Genomic DNA, 18,791 nt, shown 5'->3' with positions numbered 1-18,791 from the left:
GTTAAACGCTAGCTTAATTACACAATTAGCAGATTTTTAACAGTCCCTCAAAAAGAGTCTAGTTTTAGTTATAATGTTGGCACCAAAATACAAAGTACATTTCATTTTTTAAGCTCCAGTTAGCTTAATACTAGTGTAATACTTGCTTGATTAAAAAACTAGCTAATTTTGAACAGTCCCTCAAAACGATTCTAATATTGGTGATAATATTGGCACTAAAATACAAAGTACATTTCATTTTTCAAGCACTCGCTATCTAAATGCTAGTTTAATGCTAGCTTGAACTGCTCTTGCAGATCTTGAACAGTTCCTCACAAATAGTTTAATATTGGTTTTGACAAAGAAAACGACACACGTTGTACTCTAAAATTGCAAATCACGTAATTTTTCGAGTACCCGCTAGCTTAATGCTAATATTACATTGCTAAAAGTGAAAATCTAGATTGGACGATAATGGAGAAAAAAATATATATATATCTTTTTTGGCCAGCTCACCCTGCCCCGGTCTAATTTGGTAGCTGTAATATGTATTTAATCGTAAAACAATCTTCTGTGGGTCTTAAAAAATAGGTCCAAATGCTCTAAAATTGCTAGTAATCACAGGGTTTGGCTTCTCTGAAAACGAGTGAACGTGTTAATGACTTTAACGCAGTGTTTTACAAACCTGGCAATCACATTTTATGCTCCCTGTTCATTTAGCCGCATCACGCTAATGTCACACAGAGGTCATAGCCACATGTCCCCTCATCCCTGATTAACATATAACCAATCATCATCAACATGATCATCATCCTCAGCCTATTTCTGCTTAGCTCGTCGTTCCAGGAAGGTGATCTTGCATAGCAATAACGGAGACTCCCAATTATCTGGCAAGCAGAGCACATCTGTTCGAGACTCCCTTCTGGAACCGTGCGGTGGGGGGGTGTTTGGATGGGTCGCCAGATTAATCACTGTTAGTCAGAGGTGCTCTTAAAGGCACAGCGCTTGCTCCCACGTGTGCTGAAACGGACATTTCGCACTCTTACCTTATGATGTTTGTCTCACAGGCGGTGATGGCGAGTGACTTTGCCTTGCCGCGTTTCCGCTACCTCCAGAAGCTGCTGCTGGTTCACGGACATTGGTGCTACTCGCGCCTGGCCAACATGATCCTCTACTTCTTCTACAAGAACGCCGTACGTCGGCCTTGTCCAGTTGCTCTTTTTTTGCGCTGCAAAAAAATAGATTTGATTGAAATATACAGTGGGGCAAAGAAGTATTTAGTCAACCGCCAATTGTGCAAGTTCTCCTACTTGAAAAGATTAGAGAGGCCTGTAATTGTCAACATGGGTAAACCTCAACCATGAGAGACAGAATGTGAAAAAAAAAAAACCAAAATCACATTGTTTGATTTTTAAAGAATTTATTTCCAAATTAGAGTGGAAAATGAGTATTTGGTCACCAACAAACAAGCAAGATTTCTGGCTGTCAAAGAGGGCTAACTTCCTCAAACGAGGCTCCACTCGTTACCTGTATTAATGGCACCTGTTTTAACTCATTATCATCATAAAAGACACCTGTCCACAACCTCAGTCAGTCACACTCCAAACTCCACTATGGCCAAGTCCAAAGAGGTCGAAGGACACCAGAGACAAAATTGTAGACCTGCACCAGGCTGGGAAGACTGAATCTGCAATAGGTAAAACGCTTGGTGTAAAGAAATCAACCGTGGAAGCAATTATTAGAAAATGGAAGACATAAAGACCACTGATAATCTCCCTCGGTCTGGGGCTCAATGCAAGATCTCACCCCATGGCGTCGAAATGATAACAACAACGGTGAGCAAAAATCCCAGAACCACACGGGGGGACCTATAGGCCCCCCGTGAATGACCTACAGAGAGCTGGGACCACAATAACAAAGGCTACTATCAGTAACACGATGCGCCGCCAGGGACTCAAATCCTGCACTGCCAGACGTGTCCCTCCGCTGAAGAAAGTACACGTCCAAGCCCGTCTACGGTTAGCTAGAGAGCATTTGGATGATCCAGAAAAGGACTGAGAAAATGTTATGGTCAGATGAAACCAAAATAGAACTATTTGGTAGAAACACAGGTTCTTGTGTTTGGAGGGGAAAGAATACTGAATTGAACACCATACCCACTGTGAAGAATGGGGGTGGAAACATCATGCTTTGGGGCTGTTTTTCTGCAAAGGGACCAGGACGACTGATCTGTGTAAAGGAAAGAATGAATGGGGCCATGTATCGAGCGATTTTGAGTGAAAGTCTCCTTCCGTCAGCAAGGGCATTGAAGATGAGACGTGGCTGGGTCTTTCAGCATGACAATGATCCCAAACACACAGCCAGGGCAACAAAGGAGTGGCTTCGTAAGAAGCATTTCAAGGTCCTGGAGTGGACTAGCCAGTCTCCAGATCTCAACCCCATAGAAATTCTGTGGAGGGTGTTGAAAGTCTGTAAGTCAGCAACAGTGTGTGAAAAGCTTGTGAAGAGTTACAGAAAACGTTTGGCTTCCGTTATTGCCAACAAAGGGTACATAACAAAGTATTGAGATGAACTTTTGGTATTGACCAAATACTTATTTTCCACCATGATTTGCAAATAAATTCTTTAAAAATCAAACAATGTGATTTTCTGTTTTTTTTTTTCCACATTCTGTCTCTCATGGTTGAGGTTTACCTATGTTGACAATTATAGGCCTCTCCAATATTTTCAAGTGGGAGAACCTTTTAATAATTAGTGGTTGACTAAATCCTTAATTTGCCCCACTGCACACTGTCGTCGGGGAAAAAAAGCAGTTTTCTTTCCATTCGCAGATGTTCGTGGCGCTTATTTTCTGGTATCAGTTCTACTGCGGCTTCTCGGGCTCAGCCATGATCGACCAGTGGTATCTGATCTTCTTTAACCTGATGTTCTCCGCCTTCCCGCAACTCGTCACCGGCACGCTGGACAAGGACGTGTCGGCTGAGACGCTGCAGCAACTACCTCAGCTTTATGTCAACGGACAGAACTCGGAGGTGGATGCACAATTCTTTAAAGTTTTGGTAAAATACTGACTCCACAACCAGTTAGCAAATCATAATTAGCTGAATTTGTCGACATCAAGGGACGGCAACCTATGGCTATTTGATATAGCCCAGTTTTTTTGGGGGGTGGGTGTTTGATGTAAAAATAATGTGTTGCTTATAAGATTTAACAAAGGAATTCAGGTTCTCTTTAGTTAACAGTAAGTCATGCTTACTTTTTTATTATATCTTTATTTACAGAACAGTCACACAGATCATGAACTCGCCAACTATGTACATCCACGGTTGGCTGATGACAGAGGAGAAAGAAGAGGGGGGGGGGGGGTCAAAAACAGATGTTATTCGCCGGGTTGGAGCATATAGAAATCAGCAATGTGTGGTGTAGAGCCCAGTATTATGTGAATCACTTGTAAGATCCTATTCTATGCTGCCTGATCGCCAATCCTGGCACTGAGAGTCTCTCTACTTGAGTTTATCCAATTGCACCCAGTCATGCGTGAATCCCATCAGACGTGTGATAGTCTTGCAGACAAGTGGAAATGCTGCGTGGGGGCCACCAGGCCCCAGGGTGGTGACTCATGTCCAGGGCCGGCCCAGGCCATTTGGGGGCCCTAAGCAAAATAATGCAAAGGGGCCCATATTTTTGGCCCACCATTTCGTCACAGCGTACTGTGAAACCCATACATGCAATCCAACCCATACGTCCATATTTTGTATATTAATCAGATTTTGTTGCACTGCATACTTCAAACTTCTCACCCCAAATGATTGTCAGAACTTACAGTAGATAGCGCCAAACCTTTTTCTAAAAGAGGAAATAAAGAAGTTAAGGAAGGACCAGGGGTCGCGTTAACCGAATATTTTCCATCGTTGACCGTTTTTTTAAAACGGTGACGGAAAAAACTCCATCCGTCATTTTGACAGGTTGCAATTCACACCCCAGACCACAGGGTGGCGAGTGAGCATATCAATTAGCTATTGTCTCTCTTGATGCTTGACGTCGTTGGCCTTACTCGGAAAAATGTCAAGGCAACTGAGTGTTTGCCTGGCACGGCCAGACTGTTCTGCCTGTATTTTTCAAACACTGAGAGAAAAGTCTGGGACACAGCCTCTCGAGTAGGTACAAAATCAATCGAAAAATCAGATTTGTTTATTTGCGTGACGTGTTCTTCACGAGCAACGTCACTCTTGCGCGCCGAAAGTCGTCTCTACTATAACACAGATGGCGAACGGGAGAGCTGAGAATATGTTCCAGTCCGCGGTAAATTCAATTTTAAATGAGCTAAAACACATCGACACGAGTCATTGACAACAGTCTGTCTCGCACTAGCCATGTTGAATAAACTCCGTTCTCCTCGTATGTTTACTTCCGCGCGCAAGTCCGTCGTCCTGCCCTCGTCGCTTTGCTAACGGCACGTCTGCCCGTCGCTGATTGGTGCACTCTGCTGTCTGTCTGCCTCTTGTTAAGCTTGTTCGGACAGAATACTAATTAAAAATGAATGAAAACTAAATACTATTGAATATGTCATTATTATCATTTTAAAAATGTAAGTGACGGGTAAAAATAGATTATGACTGGATTTTTATGACACTGTCAGTCAAAATGACAGACAACGAAAAAGTCTAGCGCAACCTCTGGGAAGGACTTTTATTTTTTTAAGCTTGTAATCAAGTATCAAAACTCACAAAAGTCAAATAAAGCAAACTGTAGTAAACAAAATATAAATTAAACAATTGCAAAATTGGGGGCCCCCTAGTGGTCAGGGGCCCTAATCAGCTGCATAGTCTGCTTACAGGCTGGGCCGGCCCTGCTCATGTCTATCACAAGTAAAAACTTAAGACACTATAGCTGAAACGACAAGGGAAGTTTTGGAAATTTTGATTTGAAACCGCCATGTTAGGTATGCAGATTTGAGTTATTTTAAAACTGAAAGGAAATCTGAGTTCCTAATGAGTAGACCTACCAAAAAATATTCTTCGCTTGTTGTAGCAGTATTTAGTGTACTTTTGCGTCAATGCTAACAGCTTATGGATGGCCTTGCTCTCTTCAAAGGAATACAAGCCATACATGTTCTGGATGAACATGATCGACGCTTTTTACCAAAGTCTCATCTGCTTCTTCATTCCCTACTTTGTGAGTGCACTCTTCATCCATCCATCGTCGTCATTCCGGCGTTTGAACTTATCTCCTCCGCAGGCCTACGCCGACTCGGACGTGGACCTGTTTACATGGGGGACCCCCATCACCACCATTGCTGTGTTCACTATTTTGCTGCACTTGGGGGTGGAGACTAAAACCTGGGTGAAAAAACAGAAAATCCTATGCAATTTCCAACAAATGTAAACCAAGTCTACATAACAATGCCTCTTCTTCCAGACGTGGATGAACTGGGTGTCCATCTGCTTCAGCGTGGCTTTGTTCTTCACGGTGGCGCTGTGCTACAATGCCTCTTGCCCCACCTGCTACTCCCCCTCCAACCCTTACTGGACCATGCAGAGGCTGCTGCAGGACCCCGCATTCTACCTGCTGTGCCTCATCACACCTGCAGTCGCGCTGCTGCCCAGGTGCGTACATGCGCTGCAGTAAAAGCGGCGGCTCAGCTAAACACATTTCGTAGGAAAGCTAAAAGATAAATAGCAGCAGAAATCACCCAGAAAATCAAACGTCATAAAGTAATTTTACTCCAAAATAATAAATGTTTTTTTTTTTTTTTTTTTAATGACAGAAATGATAAATCATAAATTAGTTGTGGTCATAAATTGAAAGAAAAAAAAATAAAAAATACAAATTTGTTAGAACAAAAATGGCTAAGCGTTCACTCATTCGCTGCCACTCCTCCCACTGCAAATGGATTGGACATCTAGTAAATTGAGTAAACAAAAAACAAAAACTGTTTTCATTAAAAAAAATAATAATAATAAAAAAATCCTAAATATAGACATTTTGAAAATAGAGATAAAAATTAAAAAATATAAACTTCAAGAAAAAAATCATTAAAAAAAAAAATTTTTTTTTTTAAAATTGATTTTCTACATATGCACATTATTTTGTATTATTTTTCTACATTGTCATATTTTTTTTTCCCAATTTAGAAGTTTTGCAATTTTTAGTTGTATTTTCCATACATATGGATCTAAAAAAAATTTTTTATAGTTTTCTATTGCTTTTTAGGTTATTATTTTTTACATATATATTTTTGTAATTTTAATCTTCAACATTTTTTTCTATTGTTTTTTTTTTTTTTTATTCCAGGATTTCGGCATTTTTAGTTGTATCTTTAGTTAAATTTTTTTTATACTTATAAAAGGTTTTATTTTTTATTTTTATGGTTAATTAATCTTTTTCTTTGTCGTTTTTTTCATGTTTTAAATTGTCTTTTAAACCGATCCTGGGCGGCTTGCCGAGAAATTGACTTGCTGCCATTTGACAGTTTGTATATCCCTTCGTTGCTAGTTGCATCAGTGCCTTGTTTTTTTTCGTTTGTCTGCCTCTTACTGCGGTTTTCCCTGTTTTTTTTAATTTTTTTTTTTTTAATATTGATCCCAACCTACTGTCACAGACAGTGCTGTCCTGCTCGTCAAATTGTTCAAATTGGAAGGGCAAAAAACGATGACCATGTTTATGTAGCTAACAAGTGACATTGTAGAAGTACGGCAACACTGCTCACTGACGTGATTGCCCAGACTGCATTGCGTCGTCAACAACAATGGCGACCTACTAATTCAAATAATTTTTCAATATTTATAAAAACGAAAACATTAAGAGGGGTTTGAGTATCAAATTAATATTATGCATACTGATATTTATCTTTTAAGAGCTACAAGTCTTTCTGTCCGTGGTTCCCTTTAAATGTAAAACCAGGCATTAATGGGTTAAAGCTCATTTTTCACCCAAGACATCATAAAGTCGCCCGTTTACATTCATTCCAAAAAGCTCGAAACAAGAATCAAATCTCGCCTGAATGTGAAAATTCCCACCCAATTGTGAATGTTGTTAATACGACGCGGCGTGTGTGCATGTTGCAGATATTTCTACCGGGCGTGTCAAGGCACAATTTTTCCCAGCCCAGTCCAAGTGGGCCGGCAGTTGGACCGCTTCCCCGCCAAAGACCCCCGCAGGGACATCCTAAACTGCAGTGCCGAGAGCAAATCCCCCGCGGCCTCCCTCGCCAAAGACCCCCATAGGGAGTCGGAGCGTCCCGACGCCAGCCTGTCAGTCCGGATTGACGGAGGCGTCAAATACACCCGGAACTCCCAGGACGGACTCACCTTGGGTTGACGTGTCCACGCCCCCCCGCCCCTTTTTCCAATTTGCACGTTTTTTAATTCTATTTTTCCAAAGAGCTTCTTTTATAAAGGATGCAAATAGGTACTTTATTTGATGCTAATGTTATTACGGGAGTCGGAAATATAATTTTTTTTGCCAGGAAAGCTTCATTTACCGCAGAAGATTCATCTCATTCTGTAATGATGGATGAGTTTTCTGTTTTTTTACATCCAAAGTGCTTTGACGCAAGAGCGGCCTTGGTTGTGTCTTTCTAAGAGGTTTTTTTTCTTGTTGTTGTTCAGCACACGGTGACCTCGGTTCACTGCAGCGTTAGCGCCACAATGAAGAGAGAGAAAATATACTGAAATGACGAGGAAAAAGTAATCACGAGAAATTGTATGTAGCATTAAAAATAATTTGTGGGAAAAAAGTTCGAAGAACAGGGCGGAAATTACACAAATTCGGTTAGATTTTTTTTATTTTGAAGAAGAAGAATTATGTTTTTATCATTAGATTTTTAAACAAAAAGGTGAAAATTACATAACAAGGTAGGGGTGTGAACCTCTTGCGAACTAGGCATGTGCCGGTATGATATATGAGTTAAAAAAGAAAATCCATTGAACAGGATTTTTATTTTTCAAAACATATTAGCAAATTGGAAATTAAGTAGAATGTTAAGTTAAAATTAGGGCTGTCAAACGATTAAAATTTTTAATCGAGTTAATTACAGCTTAAAAATTAATTAATCGCAATTAATCGCAATTCAAACCATCTATAAAATATGCCATATTTTTCTGTGAATTATATATACTGTAAAATAGATTGTTGGAATGGAAAGATAAGACACAAGATGGATATATGCATTCAACATACGGTACATAAGGACTGTAGTGGGCATTTCACTCTACTGTCATTTAAATCTCTCTATGCTGTCCTCACTCCGAAGCGTCTACTTTTTCCAAAGCTAGGCAGCTAGTGAACGACGCCTTAATAATCAGACCTCTTCCTTTTTCATCTGATTTATTAATAAAATGGCCTAAAACCATTGTCCTCTTTAGACCGTCGTAAAACTACAAAAAAAAAGTACACAAGCATTGCATTAGCAACAACGTTAGCTTAGCACGCTATACAGGTTAACTAAACATAAACAAAAAGCGTCTCATACAAAAAATATAACATTTAGCTTAACAACATAATATGTAGATTCTTTACAACAACCATACTTACGGACAAATCTTGTCCAAGGATCATATAAGCACAACATTAAAACGTAGGCGTCAGCCCGAGACGTCGTGCAGCCATATTGAACTGGCAAGAAAACAATAAACCATGTCGCAAAGCGACCACAAGAGTTCGCTGTTAGACAGCACAAAAAGCCTTGCTGTAAAACTTATCAAAAGGCAGAATACTGTCTGAGCGGGACATGTGCGTTAATTGCGTCAAATATTTTAATGTGATTAATTTAAAAAATTAATTACCGCGCGTTGACGCGTTAATTTTGACAGCCCTACTTTAAATAAATAAATAAATAAATAACTCAAATATTCTAAGTACAATTAAAATTAAAATAAATGCAGTCCTTTACGTGAGCCTAAACCCAAAGCCACAGCTCAATATTACCATCAGAACAAAAACAACTGAATTATTTTCCATAAAAAGCACGTGCGTATGACTCGTATTATGTTTACATTATACACACACTCCCTTTCTCAACACAGACAGTTGCCAGAGAGAAAAAAAACACGTTTTACCACTGCTAGACACACTAAACACGCTGGAGTACACTCTTTTAGCTGGTGGGAAATGTGTATGACAGTGTTAACAAACCTTTAATTTTGTATAAATGCGGAATCATATTGGAGGTATTGTCTCCTCGGCAGCCACCCAGCCCAAACAAGTTTTACATCTCGGTTAACTTTTCTGTAGCCGAAGTATTCCCATACCAGCGATTTGGTTTTGTTCGATGGGGGAAAAAGTTACGGAGTGTCACCTCCTCCAGCCATCATGTAGCACAGCTTACTCACTGAGCAACAACCGGTGGGGGAAGGTTGTACCGTGCAGCTGAAAGCGAGCCATTTTTCCCTGCATTTTTGGCACATAAAAAAATAGCTAACACCGTATGGACGGAAAAATGTTGCCGTTTTGAAACCTTGACGTTTCCATACCGCGGTATACCTTAAAACCGGAAATGCCGGTGAGTGTATTTCTCCATGAGCAGCGGCATCAAAAAATTCAAAGTCGTTTCGTAGTAAAATGATTGCGCGACCGCTTGAAAAAAATGCCTCAACAGCCAAAGCGCGTTCCAACTTCATCCACTCCATGATGCTCACTGGGGTTCCTGAAAAAGACAACAAAAAAAACCCACAATAAATCAAGCAAGTTAAGTAACCAAACTTTAAGCCCCACCCTCTTAAATAAGTCTATCCCTACCATCCTCAGAGCAACCATTGCTCCAGGGCGCCAAATTTAAATAAGCAAGTTACTCTGCCCCACCCAAAATTGGCGTCGCGAAGTCAAAATCGCATAAGTCTGGTACGTCGTGACCCGGGGACTGCCTGTATTAGTTGTTTTGTAAAATATCCGGGAATGATTTCCTGACCCATGTATCGATAATTGTTATATCGCCATATGGGGGGATCGCTATCATGAGCCTTGTATCATAAATCGTATCGTGAGGTACGCAGAGGTTCACACCCCAAGTTGAATGTATATTTCAGGTTACAATGTTAATATGCAGAGTTTGTGTTTTCTGGGCCATCCCTAAATGCACCGCATATCTGACTGGAGTGAGCGAGGGAGGGGTAGCCGGAGCGAGAGGGCTGTTCACAGTAGTCGTGTTCAGTGCTTTCAGTCTATTCTAACCCTCACCAGTAATGGTAAGTACAGCATCTTTTTATATTATATACATGAAGTATTTTGACATAAATTTAGGTGAAATCCGACTTTAGTACAGGAAGTCCTCGATTTCGTAGGAACGGAACGGAAATCGAGTCCTCGATCGAGTCCTCGATTTCGTAGGAACAGAACGGAAATCGAGGTCTTCCTGTTAAAGTTTCTTTTTCTACCAAAATATCAGTTCATAGACTTCACTATCAGTTGACGGGACACTGGGCTCGGGGCCGATCCGTAGGGGGCCTATTTTCAAAAGCTTAAAATATTTTCAATACCAAAGCCGCTAGCGACCTAAAACCAAAACAGACACCTCCCTTAGGCATATATGAGTCTCCATGAGCAGTGACATAAAAAAATACAAAGTCGTTCCCTAATTAAATTATGATTATTTTTTTATACAAGTATACAAGTCTCAAATTTTGCACAAAAATCACCAAATGCAGAAATAATAACATAATTTTCAGAAGCAATAGCAATATTTAACATATCATAAACGTTTTTGCCCAAAATAGCAACCTAAATTTGTTTTGGTACAATTAACAGGGGTGAAAGTGGGCCAGAACAGTCAGGAACGCAGTTCCGGTATAAGATTCAGGGCCAGAACGCAGTTCCGGTATAAGATTCAGGGTCGGAGTGCTGTTCCGGTACACGGTGCTTTGATTCCGAAAATATGACTGCAACTGTCAAAATGCTGTGTAAAAAAAAAATGCTAGGCTGCCACACATGCATTTCATCTCCAAGAAGAAAACAATCTACCAACATCAGATTTACATACACAAGTGTTAACAACAAGCATAATAAAGTACTTATGTAGCGTAATCCGTTTCCACCAATATTATTTATTTTATTCCACAGACGGCATGGAGGTTTCCTAGCTGTCAATGTGAACTTTGAACTTATATTTCTTCATTTATGTTAGGCTACTTATTCATTTTCTTATGATTGAAGAAAGTCAATGTTTGCGCGATCTTCAAAATATATTCCATTTCACTCTGCGTAATATAATTCATTTGTACTTATTTTTCTGAAAGTATGTTACTTATCTTTATTATTAAAACAAAGTAAATGTTTACATTAAATTCAAATTTTAAAATACATCCTATGTTCTTAAGTAATTAAAATTGAGATTTGGCATTTAATATGTGAGGAAATGAGGGAAAATAAAAATTAGGAGATGGAGGTTGGGGTTATTGCTGTTTTAACTTTTATTTTGAAAATCATTGAAAAAAATAAAATTTTAAATGAAAATCAGTTTTTGTATGTGTTATAGAAATAACTGTGCTAAAACAGTTTTCTTTGCATTTCAGTAGTTTAAGAAGTATGACCACCCCCTAGCCCCCCCAAAAAATGAAAGAAAAAAATTAATAAATGAATACAATTTCTGGCTCCGTGGCGACTTTCACGTCGGGGAGTTCTGGCAAGAAATTTTAGCCACTTTCACCCCTGACAATTAATACAAGTTACAGCTAATAAATCACTCAATTTTTACATAAGAAACTAAATACTTGAGGAAAGCATGCAAATTAATCTTAATTTTACTCAACAAAAGCAAAATTTGTAATTTTCTATTTACAATTACAGTTTATTATGGTTGAATTCCACTATTGTGTGGCGATACAAAATCCAACATGGCAACAGTCACTAAACAAAGCTTTATACGTTGAAAATTCTTGCAAATGCTGAAATCGCGGGATTTCTATCGATATTAACGTAAAACAGTCTAGATTCTCGGTTAAAAGCAAAAAAAACGGGCAGTTATCATTCATTTTGCGCAAATATTTCAAGCCAAAGTACAGTATTGTTTAATCCAACATGGCGGCCATCACGAAACAGAGCTTTTTAAGTTGACAATTCTTGCAAATAAATGCTTAAATCGTGAAATTTCTTTAGATATAAATGTAAAACAGTCTAGATTCTTGGTTAAAACCAAAAAACGGGCAGTTATCATTCATTTTACGCAAATATTTCAAGCCAAAGTTACAGTATTGTTTAATCCAACATGGCGGCAATCACGAAACATGGAGCTTTTTAAGTTGACAATTCTTGCAAATAAATGCTTAAATCGTGAAATTTCTTTAGATATAAATGTAAAACGATCTAGATTCTTGGTTAAAAGCAAAAAAATGGACAATTATCATTCATTTTACGCAAATATTTCAAGCCAAAGTTACAGTATTGTTTAATCCAACATGGCGGCCATCACGAAACAGAGCTTTTTAAGTTGACAATTCTTGCAAATAAATGCTTAAATCGTGAAATTTCTTTAGATATAAATGTAAAACAGTCTAGATTCTTGGTTAAAAGCAAAAAACGGGCAGTTATCATTCATTTTACGCAAATATCTCAAGCCAAAGTTACGGTATTGTTTAATCCAACATGGCGGCCATCACGAAACAGAGCTTTTTAAGTTGACAATTCTTGCAAATAAATGCTTAAAGCGTGAAATTTCTTTAGATATAAATGTAAAACAGTCTAGATTCTTGGTGAAAAGCTAAAAACGGGCAGTTATCATTCATTTTACGCAAATATTTCAAGCCAAAGTTACAGTATTGTTTAATCCGACATGGCTGCCATCACGAAACAGAGCTTTTTAAGTTGACAATTCTTGCAAATAAATGCTTAAATCGTTAAATTTCTTTAGATATAAATGTAAAACAGTCTAGCTTCTTGGTTAAAAGCAAAAAACGGGCAGTTATCATTCATTTTACGCAAATATTTCAAGCCAAAGTTACAGTATTGTTTAACCCAACATGGCGGCAATCACGAAACATAGAGCTTTTTAAGTTGACAATTCTTGCAAATAAATGCTTAAATCGTTAAATTTCTATAGATATAAATGTAAAACAGTCTAGATTCTTGGTTAAAAGCAAAAAACGGGCAGTTATCATTCATTTTACGCAAATATTTCAAGCCAAAGTTACAGTATTGTTTAATCCGACATGGCGGCCATCACGAAACAGAGCTTTTTAAGTTGACAATTCTTGCAAATAAATGCTTAAATCGTTAAATTTCTTTAGATATAAATGTAAAACAGTCTAGCTTCTTGGTTAAAAGCAAAAAACGGGCAGTTATCATTCATTTTACGCAAATATTTCAAGCCAAAGTTACAGTATTGTTTAATCCAACATGGCGGCCATCACGAAACAGAGCTTTTTAAGTTGACAATTCTTGCAAATAAATGCTTAAATCGTGAAATTTCTTTAGATATAAATGTAAAACAGTCTAGATTCTTGGTTAAAAGCAAAAAACGGGCAGTTATCATTCATTTTACGCAAATATTTCAAGCCAAAGTTACAGTATTGTTTAATCCAACATGGCGGCCATCACGAAACATAGAGCTTTTTAAGTTGACAATTCTTGCAAATAAATGCTTAAATCGTGAAATTTCTTTAGATATAAATATAAAACAGTCTAGATTCTTGGTTAAAAGCAAAAAACGGGCAGTTATCATTCATTTTACGCAAATATTTCAAGCCAAAGTTACAGTATTGTTTAATCCAACATGGCGGCAATCACGAAACATAGAGCTTTTTAAGTTGACAATTCTTGCAAATAAATGCTTAAATCGTGAAATTTCTTTAGATATAAATGTAAAACAGTCTAGATTCTTGGTTAAAAGCAAAAACGGGCAGTTATCATTCATTTTACGCAAATATTTCAAGCCAAAGTTACAGTATTGTTTAACCCAACATGGCGGCAATCACGAAACATAGAGCTTTTTAAGTTGACAATTCTTGCAAATAAATGCTTAAATCGTTAAATTTCTATAGATATAAATGTAAAACAGTCTAGATTCTTGGTTAAAAGCAACAACAAAAAAAGGCATTTATCATTCATTTTACATACTGTAAATATTTCAAGCTTAAGCTAGACTAATTTTTCCCCATTCATTTCAATGTATTCACAACGTTCCAAAGCGCATGCATGGTGCAAAAATTATAATAATTACCTTGAATCCTCGACCAAATCACTCCTGAGGCACTCCTGCCTGCTTGAATGCAGTAAAACCTTCGTCCTATTTCAACCTAAATCCGGCGTTAGAACGCAGTGTGTGTTTGAGTTTATCACAGTGAATAGTGAAAGCCACCTCAAGGCTCTATGGGTCGGCCCCCTACGGGAAGGCGTGGCACAAAGTCTGTGGGAGTTGTCTTGTCAACTGATGGTGGAGTCTACGATCGGTCATAAAATAGTAGTCATTCATTTCAAATATTTATTTTGTTTCACTCTAGTGTGGCGCCAACACTCCCGCGTGTACATTTGTGCAATCATTTTGCTGGATTCATGCTAATCTCTTCTACACATTCCAAAGATAATCAAACCCAATTGAATGGGATTGAAGCCCATGTCTCATTGTGTTTTAACAGTGTTCACCAAAGATTTGCGTTGTAACGGTAACAACTCATCTCGGTCGTTTTCCACATCAAGCTAACTGGGAATAAAGGGGGCGTTGATATTAAAATGCCTCGTTTCGTCCAAAAGACTAGACCAAAAAAACATACCTGGATGTTAAGCTCGTAAGTGTTTTACTTGAAGATTTTAAATAGTTTTTCTATGCTCGTTCAGATGCCTGTTGCTGCCACACCAGAAATTTCGCAAAAAGTTTGGTAATAACTTGATCAATTTCAGGTTTTATAAAAGTTTGTCAATTTGTTTTGCCAAAAAAATCACATTATAACATGAAACATACCAATTAAGAATACAAAATTTTTCATATTAGCATTTAAAATCATGCTAAACGTGTAATTTATCACCTTAAAATGTGAAATCCTTCACATAACGTGATTTTTTTCATGTTGAAGCACAATTTTTCTAACTAAAGTTTATTGCGATTTATTAAAATTAGGGCTGTCAAACGATTAAAATTTTTAATCGAGTTAATTACAGCTTAAAAATTAATTAATCGTAATTAATCGCAATTAATCGCAATTCAAACCATCTATAAAATATGCCATATTTTTCTGTAAATTATATATATATTCTGTAAAATAAATTGTTGGAATGGAAAGATAAAAGACAAGATGGATATATACATTCAACATACTGTACATAAGGACTGTAGTGGGCATTTCACTCTACTGTCATTTAAATCTGTCTATGCTGTCCTCACTCCAAAGCGTCTACTTTTTCCAAAGCTAGACAGCTAGTGAACGACGCCTTAATAATTAGACTTCTTCCTTTTTCATCTGATTTATTAATAAAATGGCCTCAAACCATTGTCCTCTTTAGACCGTCGTAGAACTACAAAATAAAAGTACACAAGCATTGCATTAGCAACAACGTTAGCTTAGCACGCTCTACAGGTTCACTAAACATAAACAAAAAGCGTCTCATACAAAAAATATAACATTTCGCTTACTAACATAATATGTACATTCTTTACAACAACCATACTTACGGACAAATCTTGTCCAAGGATCATATACGCACAACATTATCAGCCCGAGACGTCGTGCAGCCATAATGAACTGGCAAGAAAACAATAAACCATGTCGCAAAGCGACCACAAGAGTTCGCTGTTGGACAGCACAAAAAGCCTTGCTGTAAAACTTACCAAAAGGCAGAACACTTTCTGAGCGGGACATGTGCGCTAAATGCGTCAAATATTTTAACGTGATTAATTTAAAAAATTAATTACCGCGCGTTAACGCGATAATTTTGACAGCCCTAATTAAAATAGTTACGATAAAACATTCAATATATCACGTAACGTGAAATTTATTACATTAGAGTGAAACTCATCGCATAATAACGTGAAATTTATTACATTGCAATGTGATTCCGAATTGTCTTCTGATGTGGCAGCAGTGTGTGTCCGTAAGATTCGGGGGGGAAAACGTTTGAGTGGCCAAAGAAAAATGTTTTTAAAAGCACTTTGACATTTTCAGAAGTCCCAGCCCCAACACCAAATGTTCCGTTTGGTTGACATGGAAAAATGACGTGGTTATTGTTGATACGTCATTGTTCGTATATGTTGTATTTTCCACATATGTGCCTTAACACTGGATAATAAATGTTGTTTTTCCCCATTGATGAAAGCTGTTGTTGTTGTTCATAAACGATGATGATAACAAAAATATTTGGTCAACGAACACATTTTTTTCAGGACAATGACATGACGAGGTTAAAATGTGGCTTGGGAGACTAGAACAAGGTAGGGTTTGTTTTCTTATCTTGCAATGATCTTTTAGCCTTTAAAGGTCTGTGCTGAGTAGTGATGCAACGATTAATCGATTAACTCGAGTAATTCGATTAGAAAAAGGCTTCGAATCAAATTATGCTGCTTCGAGTATTTGTTTCATTGGAGTGGTATTGTAATGGTTTGTTTTGAAAGTGTTTGCATTTAATTTCATTGATATGGGTGGATACACTGCCCTCTAGTGGGAACAGTGAATATGAAATAACTGATTTAACATGACTGAATTCAGCTGCAACCTGTTAAGACCAACATAAGGTAAGTTTTTGTTTGAGCGAATGTTTTTTTTTAATGCATTCATAATTTAGTGTCTTTAGCTGTTTTTTTTTTGTGGAAATACGTATGTGTTTGAACAATTTGTTAAGAGCATTGTAAAACTACATTGGCATTTTATAGCATTTAAGCTAGCAGACTTTGGCTACGTAAATTTGCCAGTTTTTCTTTTGTTGTACTTTGATCCTCATTTTTTTCTTTGTTTTGTATCTCCTAACATTTATTTTGCAAAGCTTTAAATGTTCCTAATCCGATTACTTTAGTATTCAAACTAACTACCATAGTGGCCCGAATATAAGACAGTGTTTTATGCATTGAAATAAGACTGAAAAAGTGGGGGTCGTCTTATATTCGCAGTCTAGACATTATACCCATTCACGACGCTAGATCGCGCCAGATATCATTGAAGCGATGTTCTGTCATGACAGATCTCAGCTACTCTCAAGTTTAACCAGTTAGCATTATTTTATTGCAATGTTTTTCCTTATTCAGATTATCAGTTTGGATGTCGGGCGTTCACCGGTGTCCCTTATGTTGGGACAGGACGTCCCGCCATTTGTTCTGGACTGTCGGGAAGAACTGACGTGGAGACGTGAGCTTGTAGATGTCTTGCCAATCACCTGATAGTCGGCGTCAATCTTGCTCAGCAAGCTGCGTGACGCACACGTTGGGCTTCCGTTATAAGAAGGCGTCATGTATCTCTCATGCCCTATATTCTGCTTGTTTTCCTTAAACTATGGTATAAGTGCTATTTATTTTATATTGGGTATTAGAGTAATACAATCTGTATACAGTAATAGTCAGACAATAAATACGAGAAAAGATAATATTCCCTGATTGACTATATTAAGTGTGTTAGAGTAATACAGTCAATCGGTAAACACATTATGTAGTGCTGCAATGCATGCTAGGAGGCATGTTGGACAACAACAATGTTGACAGCAGGTGGCAGCAGAGGTTAACTGTCTCCCCCAAGGGAGGAGTGATGGCCAAATGAAGCTTCTTGAAGCAATGACACTTTGCAGCCAATTGGTTCAAAGCTTCATGGTGCTTTATTAGGTCTTATGACACTCATATGATGCCGCTGTCAAATAAAGTGTTACCGGCTATATCCCATAACACAGTGAGGACAGCTGCGGCTTATTGTCGAGTGCGGCTAATCTATGTACAAATGTCGTTCGTTTTTGTGTCAAATTTGGTGGGTGGCGGCTTATAGTCAGGTGCGCCTTATCGTGCGAAAATTACGGAAATAAGTCTTATCAATCAAAAGACTAATACGAAAATTAAAAGGGCTGCCAAAAACTGCACTGGTGCTGAGTGATCATCACGCACGAAATGTAACTCGTCACATTAGCATAGCATTTGCGTTAGCATTAGCATTTAGCGCAGCGAGCGTCGTCTTAAACTCTCAGATAACTTTATTTTACATACAGCGTGTGGCTTCTAGGTGGTTTTGATTTAAAATAATGTGAGTTGTCCTTGTAGAAGCTACAATATGTGCCTGTCGATGTTTATTCGAAGGTGTTGGATACCTTTATTTTTGGATGAAAACACATTTTACACACGAAAATATTTTGAGGAACTGTCGACTAAAACTAGACAAAATTTTCATGAGATTTCTAGACTAAAACTAGACGAACACATTTTGAAATGTCTTTATATGACTAAGTATTTTCGTCAAAAAGATTAAGACAAAAATGAAAAGGGCTGCAAAAACTTAAGGGTAGAGTAATAAACAAATGCCGTTTTCATGTCAAATTTGGTGGGTGGCATCTTATACTCAGGTGCGCCTTATCGTGCAAAAATTACGGTAATAGGTCTTATCGACCAAAAGAGGGCTGCCAAAAACTGCACTTGCGCTGAGTGATCATCACGCACGAAATGTAACTCGTCGCGTTAGCGTAGCATTTGCATTAGCATTAGCATTTAGCGCAGCGAGCGTCGTCTAAAACTCTCGGACAACTTTATTTTACATACAGCTCGTGGCTTCTAGGTGGTTTGAATTGAAAATAATGTGCGTTGTCCTTGTAGATGCTACAATACGTGCTTGTCTATGTTTATTCGAAGGTGTTAGATACCTTTATTTTTGGATGAAAACTTACATTATACACACGAAAACATTTTGAGGAACTGTCGAATAAAACTA

At 37.9% G+C, this 18,791-nt stretch overlaps 1 protein-coding gene across 3 annotated transcripts in view; it reads left to right on the top strand.

Moving 5' to 3' along the window:
• atp10a (ATPase phospholipid transporting 10A) overlaps nucleotides 1-16,214 on the top strand; it is a 98,060-nt gene extending 81,846 nt beyond the window's left edge. For 2 of the 3 annotated variants that reach the window (XM_057841787.1, XM_057841786.1), the window contains exons 16-21: nucleotides 1,047-1,172; nucleotides 2,811-3,011; nucleotides 5,074-5,154; nucleotides 5,218-5,322; nucleotides 5,398-5,585; nucleotides 7,047-16,214. In XM_057841787.1, coding sequence (XP_057697770.1) covers nucleotides 1,047-1,172; nucleotides 2,811-3,011; nucleotides 5,074-5,154; nucleotides 5,218-5,322; nucleotides 5,398-5,585; nucleotides 7,047-7,299 — 954 coding nt within the window. In that variant the 3' untranslated portion in view covers nucleotides 7,300-16,214. Of the gene's footprint in view, nucleotides 1-1,046; nucleotides 1,173-2,810; nucleotides 3,012-5,073; nucleotides 5,155-5,217; nucleotides 5,323-5,397; nucleotides 5,586-7,046 lie in introns of those variants that run through there. The other variant, XR_009063913.1, reaches the window with a different exon arrangement.
• Nucleotides 16,215-18,791: the final 2,577 nt, after the last annotated feature.

The sequence above is a fragment of the Corythoichthys intestinalis genome, chromosome 7 (assembly GCF_030265065.1).
Source record: "Corythoichthys intestinalis isolate RoL2023-P3 chromosome 7, ASM3026506v1, whole genome shotgun sequence".
In the NCBI taxonomy this organism is placed as follows: domain Eukaryota; kingdom Metazoa; phylum Chordata; class Actinopteri; order Syngnathiformes; family Syngnathidae; genus Corythoichthys; species Corythoichthys intestinalis.
Note: the sequence above shows the minus strand (reverse complement) of the source record. Positions and strands in the feature narration are given on the sequence as shown.